The sequence below is a fragment of the Rutilus rutilus genome (assembly GCF_951802725.1).
Source record: "Rutilus rutilus genome assembly, chromosome: 11".
NCBI classification, from domain to species: domain Eukaryota; kingdom Metazoa; phylum Chordata; class Actinopteri; order Cypriniformes; family Leuciscidae; genus Rutilus; species Rutilus rutilus.
Genome location: NC_140216.1, coordinates 42,208,746 through 42,221,030, shown reverse-complemented (window position 1 = coordinate 42,221,030; position 12,285 = coordinate 42,208,746). Strand labels below are relative to the sequence as shown.

Genomic DNA, 12,285 nt, shown 5'->3' with positions numbered 1-12,285 from the left:
TATCAAAGTGCCAAAGTCACATGACTTCAGTAAACAAGGCTTCGCTGTGTCATCACTGTCTCGAGATGAATTTGTATAATACGACACATTTGTATAATAAAAATAAAGAGTTGTATTTAAAAGTCTCTTATTAGTCTGAGCTCTCCGTTAAACAAACAAAACAAGCCCTAAAATGTAATAACATTAAATAACAGCGTGTGGCGTTTCAAACGCTTCGAAACAGTGAATCATTTAAAGCAATCAGTGCAGCTGATTACAAGTTTCAAAACGTTTAGTTTCTCCCATCACTAAATAAAATAAAAGAAAGTTTTTATATTTCAGTTTATAGTTTTTAAATATAATTGGTGTAGTGCTGGCATCGAGATTAATCACATCCAAAATAAAAGTTTGTGTTTACATAATATACACTCAACAAAATTATAAACGCAACACTTTTGTTTTTGCCCCCATTTTTCATGAGCTGAACTCAAAGATCTAAGACTTTTTCTATGTACACAAAAGGCCTATTTCTCCCAAATATTGTTCACAAATCTGTCTAAATCTGTGTTAGTGAGCACTTCTCCTTTGCCGAGATAATCCATCCACCTCACAGGTGTGGCATATCAAGATGCTGATTAGACAGCATGATTATTGCACAGGTGTGCCTTAGGCTGGCCACAATAAAAGGCCACTCTAAAATGTGCAGTTTTACTGTATTGGGGGGGGTCCGAAAACCAGTCAGTATCTGGTGTGACCACCATTTGCCTCACGCAGTGCAACACATCTGGCATAGAGTTGATCAGGTTGTTGATTGTGGCCTGTGGAGTGTTGGTCCACTCCTCTTCAATGGCTGTGTGAAGTTGCTGGATATTGGCAGGACCTGGAACATGCTGTCGTATACGCCGATCCAGAGCATCCCAAACATGCTCAAAGGGTGACATGTCCAGTGAGTATGCTGGCCATGCAAGAACTGGGATGTTTTCAGCTTCCAGGAATTGTGTACAGATCTTTGCAGAATGGGGCCGTGCATTTTCATGCTGCAACATGAGGTGATGGTTGTGGATGAATGGCACAACAATGGCCCTCAGGATCTCGTCACAGTATCTCTGTGCATTCAAAATGGCATCAATAAAATGCACCTGTGTTCGTTGTCCATAACATACGCCTGCCCATACCATAACCCCACCACCACCATGGGCCACTCGATCCACAACGTTGACATCAGCAAACCGCTCACCCACACGACCCCATACACGCTGTCTGCCATCTGCCCTGTACAGTGAAAACCGGGATTCATCCGTGAAGAGAACACCTCTCCAAAGTGCCAGACGCCATCGAATGTGAGCATTTGCCCACTCAAGTCTGTTAGGACGACAAACTGCAGTCAGGTCAAGACACCGATGAGGACGACGAGCATGCAGATGAGCTTCCCTGAGAAATTCTTTGGTTATGTAAACCGATTGTTGCAGCAGCTGTCCGGGTGGCTGGTCTCAGACGATCTTGGAGGTGAAGATGCTGGATGTGGAGGTCCTGGACTGGTGTGGTTACACGTGGTCTGCGGTTGTGAGGCCGGTTGGATGTACTGCCAAATTCTCTGAAACGCCTTTGGAGACGGCTTATGGTAGAGAAATAAACATTCAATTCACGGGCAACAGCTCTGGTGGTCATTCCTGCAGTCACCATGCCAATCGCACGCTCCCTTAAAACTTGCGACATGTGTGGCGTTGTGCTGTGTGATGAAACTGCACATTTTAGAGTGGCCTTTTATTGTGGCCAGCATAAGGCACACCTGTGCAATAATCATGCTGTCTAATCAGCATCTTGATATGCCACACCTGTGAGGTGGATGGATTATCTCGGCAAAGGAGAAGTGCTCACTAACACAGATTTAGACAGATTTGTGAACAGTATTTGAGAGAAATAGGCCTTTTGTGTACATAGAAAAAGTCTCAGATCTTTGAGTTCAGCTCATGAAAAATGGGGACAAAAACAAAAGTGTTGCATTTATAATTTTGTTCAGTGTATGTGTGTGTTCTGTGTATAATTATTTTGTATATTTAAATACACACATATGCATGTATATATTTAAGAAATATTTGCATGTATATACTGTATATATATTTACTCATACACACACACACTAACTCACACACACTCTTTTATATATACACTAATTATTATATATTATATATTTTTATTATATATTATATAATTATTATACTTATATATAAATAACACATTTTTCTTAAATACTGTATACATGCATGTGTGTGTATTTTTATATACAAAATAATTATACAAAGTACACACACACATATTATGTAAACACAAACTTTTATTTTGGATGCGATTAATCGTTGCACAGCACTAAATGTTATATTTGTTTTATTTAATGACAGAGACTCTGATTACAGCAGTCTTACAGAGACACACAGAGACACAGAGTCACAGACTCACACACACACATCAGCAGGGGATTGTGGGAAACGGATCACCCTTTGACAGCGCTGAAATAACAGCAGTTTTGTGAAGATCAGCCATAAAACATTAGAGCAGCGTTTCCCTGTGTCAGACATTACAGCGCAGTACACGCAATCACCACAGGCCATAAAGCACAGGAACACACACACACACACACACACACACACACACACACACACACACACACACACACACACACACACACACACACACACACTCACTCACACTTACACACTCACTCCTCACACTTACACACTTACACACACTTACAAACACACTCTCACACACACACACACACACACACACACACACACACACACTCACTCACACACACACTCACACACACTTACACACACTCACTCACACACACACACACACACACACACACACACACACACACACACACACATGTGCTTTCACTTTAGCTCCAGCATGAACTCAGAGCGTGTCGATGGATTTGTAGCTTTGATCAACAATCACACGGCGGGTCGTCAGGCTAATTTGGCAGATTCGACCCGCAGCGACAGACATCGACTCACACACACACACACACACACACACACGTGCTGAAGGTTTCACATGTTCAAATGTTAGTATGTGTGACCAAAGAGTGTGTCGACCAGCTGCTCGTGTCAAACACAGGTGTGTGTATAAATTAACAGACACACTAAACATTCACTGGTTTGCTTCTATTTCCTACACTGTTATTCACAGGTCTGGGGTCAGTGAATAAACGCGTTCATGATTCGCTGGTGCTCGATCACATGACCTCGGCGAGGCTGGTTTGTGCGTCTCCATCGAGTCTGAACTCAAACCCTAATCAAACACTCGCTGTCCAGCTCAACTTCACATTTGATTTAAGGTCAACAAAGAAATGTGTCTGACGGATGAACACACACACACACACACACACCTGCTGAAAGGCATGAGTGAGATCCGCATGTTTCTATTTACAATAAACAGTAATTATTTTAGTGATGCAGCACTAAATGTGCTAAAATGAGGCTGTGAGAGGATCAACAGCAAACCAGAGATCATAGGGAACACAGACCAGTTTATCACTAGAACAACACACACACACACACACACACACACGACAACTGCTCTCTCTGGCTCAGATCTGAATGTTCGCTGTGATTGTGCTTGTCAAAGGTTTAATAGACATAGAAAGTGTGATAATTTAACGACTAGATATTAAAGTTCTCCTGTGGTGAAACTCCAGCTTTTAATGTTGTTTATGTGTCTATGTGGTGTTTTTAATATGCTTTAAGACAAAGCATGTGTAAATTCATAAGTCGACACCATTGCTGAGTATTTCCTCCTTAAAACTGCAGTGAACCAAAGACAGTCTCAAAAACACGCTTTGAAATCGCTGGCCAGCAAACACATTTACATTGGGACAACTGTCTACGTGCTTGCAACATTGTAACAACGTAGAATTGTAAGACGCGGCAGGGCTGTAGCAACGTTGTTGCGTGACATTCAGCAACTGAGACGACGTTCTGCCCATTTTTTTTTAATGCTAGATATAGATATCCCCCATTTAGCATGTTTTGTGGTTAATTTTTAATTAGTCATATGTTAAAAAATTATATACAGTACTTTTTAAATATTGTTTATCCCTATTATTATTTATGGGCCAAACAGTAAATTCATTATAATCAACATCTGCAAGTGTACACTTTGAAGAGTAAAAATGACATAGAAGGTAATTCAACTTTATTAAAACTGCATATGGTAATCAAATTGCACTTCCAAAAGTCATACATTTGTGAGAGAACAAAACAGGGAGTGGATTAACGTTACCTAGCATGAGCAGACATGAGGAAATGTAGCAAAGAAACGAATGAGATGACAAATGAAAGGAAAAAATAAACAGTTGTGCGAGCAGTTACAAAAAAAAAAGGAAAAAGCATTTTTAACGTTAGGCTACGCGCTGAAATCATTTACTCATCATTAAAGTCATATTGCCTTCATACTTTTGACATAAAGTTATTAAATATTTGTCATACCTGACCAGAAGATGTTCAAATAAATGTCACATTAGACAAGGAAGTTGTAGGTTGTGTTTGAATAAGTACGTATCTTATTTAGCTGAGGTAAATTAAACGCAATTCTCGCGTATCGATTGCTCGATGACGAATGAGAGACGGCCCAATGATCAGCTGAAATGTAAAAGGCTGATTGGCGCTTCAGGGCAGTGACGAGTACATGTCGTCCAGTGGTTGTCCAGACACCCTATAGGCACAACCTCAAGCAATGGCCCTGAACGCTGGTTTAATGTCAACATTGTGACAACGCTGTAACAACCTTCACCACACAACGTAGTTATAGCAACCTTTTGGCCATGTTGTTAAAACGTTGTTAGAAGGTTGGGTAACGTTCTGTGTTCGCTGGGTGGTGTTTCTGACGTCACAAACTACCTTGTAACCAATCAGATCAACGTGTGATCGTCAACCAGTGGATCTCTGAGCTGAGTGAGTGAGTGGAGGCGGGGCTCATTTGCATGTTCATAGAACAGTGCATACTAAATGAGGCAAGGGTGTCGAGTTACATTCAAGATATTTTAAGGCATGAAGACATTTTTATCAAGGAAAAAAACTTTAAATATATAATTTTGGTGAGTTTTAAGGGATGAAATGATTGACTACAGGGGGACTTTAAATTTGAATAATAAACAAACATTAAATACATAAATGAGAAATTTCCTGGAGAAAATGTTGTGAATTTAACTTGTGCATAAAAGTGGATTTTTGGTTTCATTTTTGAAAACAGACTTTTGAATATTTGCACCTCTGATCAGCGCCTCTCCGACAGACTTTCCCTCAGGAGATATTAAACTGCAGAGATCTGACTGGATTATTCTCTCCGTTGGGAAGCGCGTGGCGTTCGGAAGAAGTGTTTTCACCGCAGTAAAGGACAGTCGGACAGTCGCTGGAACTTCACTAACTACCACTTACACTGTGGATGAGATTCAGCCCATCTATTTATAACCCGAGAATGTGAGACACACGCAGAGGATCTGAGACCGGAGTTCAGCTCGGTGTTACACACACACACACACACACGCAGAGGATCTGTGACCGGAGTTCAGCTCGGTGTGTTTCCTCTGGATTACATGAATCAGCTTCACTGGGAAACATATTTACTCATATTTATCATCAATAAATACCATTCGTTTCAATCTCATACATTTGAACTAACTGAATCTTGTTCCACAGCTGTTCATACTTTTCAACTGTTTTCACAATGAACAGATTTATGCTGATTCTAGGCAATTTGAATAAATGCATTTTGCAAATATGATTATTTAAATAAATAGTTTGATTCCCAGGTAATGCATGATAATATGTTTACCTGGAATGCATTGTAAGTTACTTTGGATAAAAGTGTCTGCCAAATACATAAATGTAAATAATAAGCATAAATTTCCTTAATAAGCATTAAACAGGCCCCGCTCCTTTATTCTGCGTATGAATTATTATAATGAGGAATATTGTGACATGTTCGTTCCCGGAAGAAACTCAAGACTACAGTGGAGGCGTTTCAGGAGTTCAGGAACACTGACACTGATATAGAGAAGAGCTGGAGCTTCTTCATCATCAGACATCAACATTACACACTGAACACAGGTGGAAAGAGCAGAATAGATCCTCTTTAATATTTATAGCGCTACACTCTTACTGAATAAAAACTATTGACTGCGAGTGTTGATACAGTGTTTAATAGGTGGAAAAGAAGAACTTGGGTGTTTTAATCCCTTTTGGCCTCACATTTGGAAAGACCTCACATTATTATGAGGCGGATATATCATCATCGTCTTCTTCATCATCATGTGTGTTTGTGAGTGAGATGACTGTGGCATTCTGGGAGCAGCGCTGACCTCTACTTTATTTCACAGATTTGACCGAAACAGACAATTATACTGACCATGACTTTCCCTCCAATGACAGACTGACACAGAAAAACACAACGTTACAAGCAAACAGACGAGAAACCAGAGAAAAACCAGAGAGAAAGAGAGCAGAAACCAGAGAGAAAGAGAACAGAAACCAGAGAGAAACCAGAGAGAAAGAGAACAGAAACCAGAGAGAAAGAGAGCAGAAAGCAGAGAGAAAGAGAACAGAAACCAGAGAGAAAGAGAGCAGAAACCAGAGAGAAACCAGAGAGAAAGAGAACAGAAACCAGAGAGAAACCAGAGAGAAAGAGAACAGAAACCAGAGAGAAAGAGAACAGAAACCAGAGAGAAAGAGAACAGAAACCAGAGAGAAACCAGAGAGAAAGAGAACAGAAACCAGAGAGAAACCAGAGAGAAAGAGAACAGAAACCAGAGAGAAACCAGAGAGAAAGAGAACAGAAACCAGAGAGAAACCAGAGAGCAGAAACCAGAGAGAAACCAGAGAGAAACCAGAGAGCAGAAACCAGAGAGAAAGAGAAGAGAAACCAGAGAGAAACCAGAGAGAAAGAGAGCAGAAACCAGAGAGAAACCAGAGAGAAAGAGAACAGAAACCAGAGAGAAACCAGAGAGAAAGAGAGCAGAAACCAGAGAGAAACCAGAGAGAAAGAGAGCAGAAACCAGAGAGAAACCAGAGAGAAACCAGAGAGCAGAAACCAGAGAGAAACCAGAGAGAAACCAGAGAGAAAGAGAAGAGAAACCAGAGAGCAGAAACCAGAGAGAAAGAGAAGAGAAACCAGAGAGCAGAAACCAGAGAGAAAGAGAAGAGAAACCAGAGAGAAACCAGAGAGAAAGAGAAGAGAAACCAGAGAGAAACCAGAGAGAAAGAGAAGAGAAACCAGAGAGAAACCAGAGAGAAAGAGAAGAGAAACCAGAGAGAAACCAGAGAGAAAGAGAAGAGAAACCAGAGAGAAACCAGAGAGAAAGAGAGCAGAAACCAGAGAGAAAGAGAGCAGAAACCAGAGAGAAAGAGAAGAGAAACCAGAGAGAAACCAGAGAGAAAGAGAAGAGAAACCAGAGAGAAACCAGAGAGAAAGAGAAGAGAAAGAGAAGAGAAACCAGAGAGAAACCAGAGAGAAAGAGAAGAGAAACCAGAGAGAAACCAGAGAGAAACCAGAGAGAAAGAGAAGAGAAACCAGAGAGAAACCAGAGAGAAACCAGAGAGAAAGAGAAGAGAAACCAGAGAGAAACCAGAGAGAAACCAGAGAGAAAGAGAAGAGAAACCAGAGAGAAACCAGAGAGAAACAAGAGAGAAAGAGAAGAGAAACCAGAGAGCAGAAACCAGAGAGAAAGAGAAGAGAAACCAGAGAGAAACCAGAGAGAAAGAGAAGAGAAACCAGAGAGAAACCAGAGAGAAACCAGAGAGAAAGAGAAGAGAAACCAGAGAGAAACCAGAGAGAAAGAGAAGAGAAACCAGAGAGAAACCAGAGAGAAAGAGAAGAGAAACCAGAGAGAAACCAGAGAGAAACCAGAGAGAAAGAGAAGAGAAACCAGAGAGAAACCAGAGAGAAACCAGAGAGAAAGAGAAGAGAAACCAGAGAGAAACCAGAGAGAAACCAGAGAGAAAGAGAAGAGAAACCAGAGAGAAACCAGAGAGAAATCAGAGAGAAAGAGAAGAGAAACCAGAGAGAAACCAGAGAGAAACAAGAGAGAAAAAGAGAAACCAGAGAGCAGAAACCAGAGAGAAAGAGAAGAGAAACCAGAGAGAAACCAGAGAGAAAGAGAAGAGAAACCAGAGAGAAACCAGAGAGAAACCAGAGAGAAAGAGAAGAGAAACCAGAGAGAAACCAGAGAGAAAGAGAAGAGAAACCAGAGAGAAACCAGAGAGAAACCAGAGAGAAAGAGAAGAGAAACCAGAGAGAAAGAGAAGAGAAACCAGAGAGAAACCAGAGAGAAAGAGAAGAGAAACCAGAGAGAAACCAGAGAAAGAGAGCAGAAACCAGAGAGAAAGAGAGCAGAAACCAGAGAGAAACCAGAGAGAAAGAGAAGAGAAACCAGAGAGAAACCAGAGAGAAAGAGAAGAGAAAGAGAAGAGAAACCAGAGAGAAACCAGAGAGAAACCAGAGAGAAAGAGAAGAGAAACCAGAGAGAAAGAGAAGAGAAACCAGAGAGAAACCAGAGAGAAACCAGAGAGAAAGAGAAGAGAAACCAGAGAGAAAGAGAAGAGAAACCAGAGAGAAACCAGAGAGAAAGAGAAGAGAAACCAGAGAGAAAGAGAAGAGAAACCAGAGAGAAACCAGAGAGAAAGAGAGCAGAAACCAGAGAGAAACCAGAGAGAAAGAGAAGAGAAACCAGAGAGAAACCAGAGAGAAAGAGAAGAGAAACCAGAGAGAAAGAGAAGAGAAACCAGAGAGAAACCAGAGAGAAAGAGAAGAGAAAACAACTGGATGATGTCAGTCCAATCATCTCTATCAAACTAATAAATATCAGACACAAAAACACATGAGAATCAAATCCATGTTTACAATCCAGATTTCCACATTTAATATAAAAACGTGTGATGCAGCAGAAACAGAATATATTATAATATAATGTATATAATTATGTATAATATTATTTGTATGTCTTTTGTTCCTGCATGTTCTTTCTCATTATTAATACAAAAAAATATGAGTTTCTATATTCTGCAGCCACATCTGATCTAAACATGCAGTCATTCACTCTTCATATCCAGTAAAGTGTGTTAGTGTCACTGTCCTCCAGCTCCACGAGTCTCTCTGTCACATCTGACATCATTCATCAAGAAGAACTTTGATAGTGTCAGTAATATTTCAGCAGGTTTACTTGATTATCATCATCATTTATTATAAAAATAACTTGTGTATCAAATACAATAATCAGGTTTATTAGTTCATCTGTCAATCATTGTGTTGCATTGCATTATGTTTGAAAACTACAGATCATAAAACTGAGCATTTAATTATCATCTTACTAAGACATAGCCTATTATTGGCAGATATTGATATTTATATGCATTTTATCTCAGTATCTGCTGTTCTGCTATAAAGATCTCATTGATATACATTACAAGCATCAGACTTTCATATGAACATCAGCATCTGCAGCATATTTCCATATATATTCTCACTATATAAGCCTGATGCATCAAATATGATAAAAAAAAAAAAAAACATAAAACGTATATTTTTAGATTTTATCTTATATTGTGTGTAAAATTTCAATAAACAGTTCCGTTTTAAAAGTCTGATTTCGTCCTGTCAGTGAATGAATGAGCGGCTCTAAAAGCGGGTCAGAGCCGCACCTGTCGCGCCTACACTCACTCCAACAGTCTCACTAATGAAATAACACTTACTAGTATTTTAAATATGCTATACGTTTATTAGACAAAAAAAAAAAAAAAAAAAAAAAAAAAAACCTGTATATATACCGTTACACACACACACACACACTCTCTAAAAATGCTGGGTTGTTTCACTCATGTTTGGGTCAAATATGGAAAAAAAACAACCGTTGGGTTTAAAAATGTAATTTAAAAACATTTAACCAACGGTTGGATTTGACCATATTTGACCCAAACATGGATTAAAACAACCCAGCATTTTTTAGAGCATGTGTGTGTGTGTACAGTATAAACACACACTGTTAGTACTGTAATACACGCCTGCAATAAAGAGAGGTTCAAATAAACCTCACTAAGCTCTATTTCAGTGAAGTACTGAACTTGGCGGTGTGTTCTGACCTTGTGAGGAGCTTTGAGGAGTCTGTGGACTCCCGCGATCTGGTTGATGAGAGGAATATCTTCTCTGAAGGTGTAGAGAGGAGGTCTGGTCGGCTCCGGGAAGTTGGTGCTGTTGAACGGATCGGTATCGTCTAAAAACTGAACCCGGCTCACAAACGAAGACATGATTCATCCCGGTGTAACGACCACGACCGTTTCCAAGCGCGTCGGTAACGACAACAACACAGTCACGGGGAGCCTCGGTGGATCCACGGGATCACGGCTGGGAAATGCAGGAGCCCGTTACTGTTCCCGAGCAGTGCCGATCGCGAGTGCCTGTCCGTGTCACGGACTCACCGGACCGGACCCCCCCGGGGATTAAGCGCTTTAAAAGCGGGAGCCGGTGACGGAGAAACAGCGAGCTCTAACGGCCAGACAGAATACTGCACCTGGTCCTCATTCTCACCATGGTAACCACAGGAAACAACACGGGCTGAGATTTAACCTTAGTCCATCTTTCAAGTTGAAGATCCCTGTGAATGAACGTGTAGATAAATAGTGTAGGAACTCGATTTGCGTGAAGAAATTAATCATAAATGTGCATGAAAAAAGTTTTTAAAAATAAAGTGTGAGTAAAATTACTTCCGCTGTCAAAAACGCTCTGATCGGAAGTGACGCAACGGCCGGTAAATCTCATCTCTTCGTAATGGAGTCAGACAGTGAAGAGGTTGCAGTAGGGGTTAATGTAAACTCTTACGATGGGCCATTGCCGTATAATTATGAGCCACCTAGGCAAGAGAGGGGTCAGGTAGAGTTAAGGGGAAGGGTAAATGGACAGAGGAGAGAGATAGAGTTGTGGTGTGAGGAGAATGGTGTCTTGGTGAGTGACCACAGGCTATAGCTAATTGTGGCTAACGTTGTCTCCATGTTTATCACATTGCATCTTTAATAAATCATATTTAGCAATATTGCTGTCGACTTTGTTGTTTTTCAAGCATCCATGTAGATAGGAATATGCTGTTCATGTAAATATAGTCATTGTTACAAGGATATTTTATTGTCACGTGGAGGGATACTGGGTGTAAGGCATGCAGATTAGTGCTGTCACTTTTGAGAAAAATCTAATTCGAACGGATATCGAATATCAAGAAATGTATTCGAATATCTACGAGTAAAATGTAAAATGAAGTTAACGAACAACCTTCCATCAGGAAACGCGCTTCATGGGGAGTTTTTCTTTTGCGTGAAAAAGCCGTTCGCCGGAGATGTGTTAAAAGATAGCGGAGTGCATTCATGATTAGGCTACCGGTATAATAATCCTCCTGGCGCCTGGTCTGAGTGAGTAATGTACTCTCTTACCTTTGTTATTTGATTAACATTAATGACACTAAGACCAGCCGCTGCGGACAGAGACGCGATCTGACACGCGTCGCATTTTCTCACATCTCTACGTTCATTTAAGACTTTATTTAAATAATTTAAGACTGCTCTTATGAGGACACTCGACAAAACGGACATTTGGCATAATTTGTGTGTTGTCGTTTGTTCAAGCCCAAAAGAGAACTCGATAATGACACGCGTCTTTTCTGTGGGTCGTGTGTGTGTGTGTGTGTGTGTGTGTGTGTGTGTGTGTGTAATAGGCAGGAATTACAGCGCGGTCTCTTTAGTTTTTGTCGTTATCTTCCATTTTCAAAACAAGCGGGCTATTATTCGCTTGATTTGGTCATGGGCCTACGCTACAATAGGTTTGGAGCATAGGTTTGGAGCGGCCGCTACTGGATGAGATGGCAAGTAATAAAATAAAAAGCAAACGGTCTAATCATAGACTGTAAAAAATGCGCAAAACATGGCACTTTAAAAACCGGATAGTTTTCGTCGTCTTTCAAGTTTCGTCTTTTTACAGTGCATATGTTCATAAGCTTTAGGAAGTAAGTAGGTAGTCTACATGTCGTTTCTTACAAGGTAAGGGTAAACCCACACTGAGAACCAGGTCCAGGGCAGCAGCGCCCCCGCCTTTGTTTGCCTGTCGTTACGTCATATGACGCGTTCTCTGGAAAAGGGCGGTTTTTTGAAGCCTAGCTTAGAATAGGTACACTTTTTTCTTAATTTCTGCCCGTGGGTCTTGTAAAACATATGTATTCTTATGTATGTCTTTTTGAATTGACATTTTCATACAAGATTCTGTATAAAT

At 40.5% G+C, this 12,285-nt stretch overlaps 1 protein-coding gene across 4 annotated transcripts in view; it reads right to left on the bottom strand.

Moving 5' to 3' along the window:
- Nucleotides 1-10,458, bottom strand: part of fhod3a (formin homology 2 domain containing 3a) — a 59,741-nt gene extending 49,283 nt beyond the window's left edge. For all 4 annotated transcript variants that reach the window (XM_084424461.1, XM_084424462.1, XM_084424463.1 and 1 more), the window contains exon 1: nucleotides 10,116-10,458. In XM_084424461.1, coding sequence (XP_084280587.1) covers nucleotides 10,116-10,280 — 165 coding nt within the window. In that variant the 5' untranslated portion in view covers nucleotides 10,281-10,458. The remainder of the gene's footprint in view (nucleotides 1-10,115) is intronic.
- Between the last annotated feature and the right edge of the window lie 1,827 nt (nucleotides 10,459-12,285).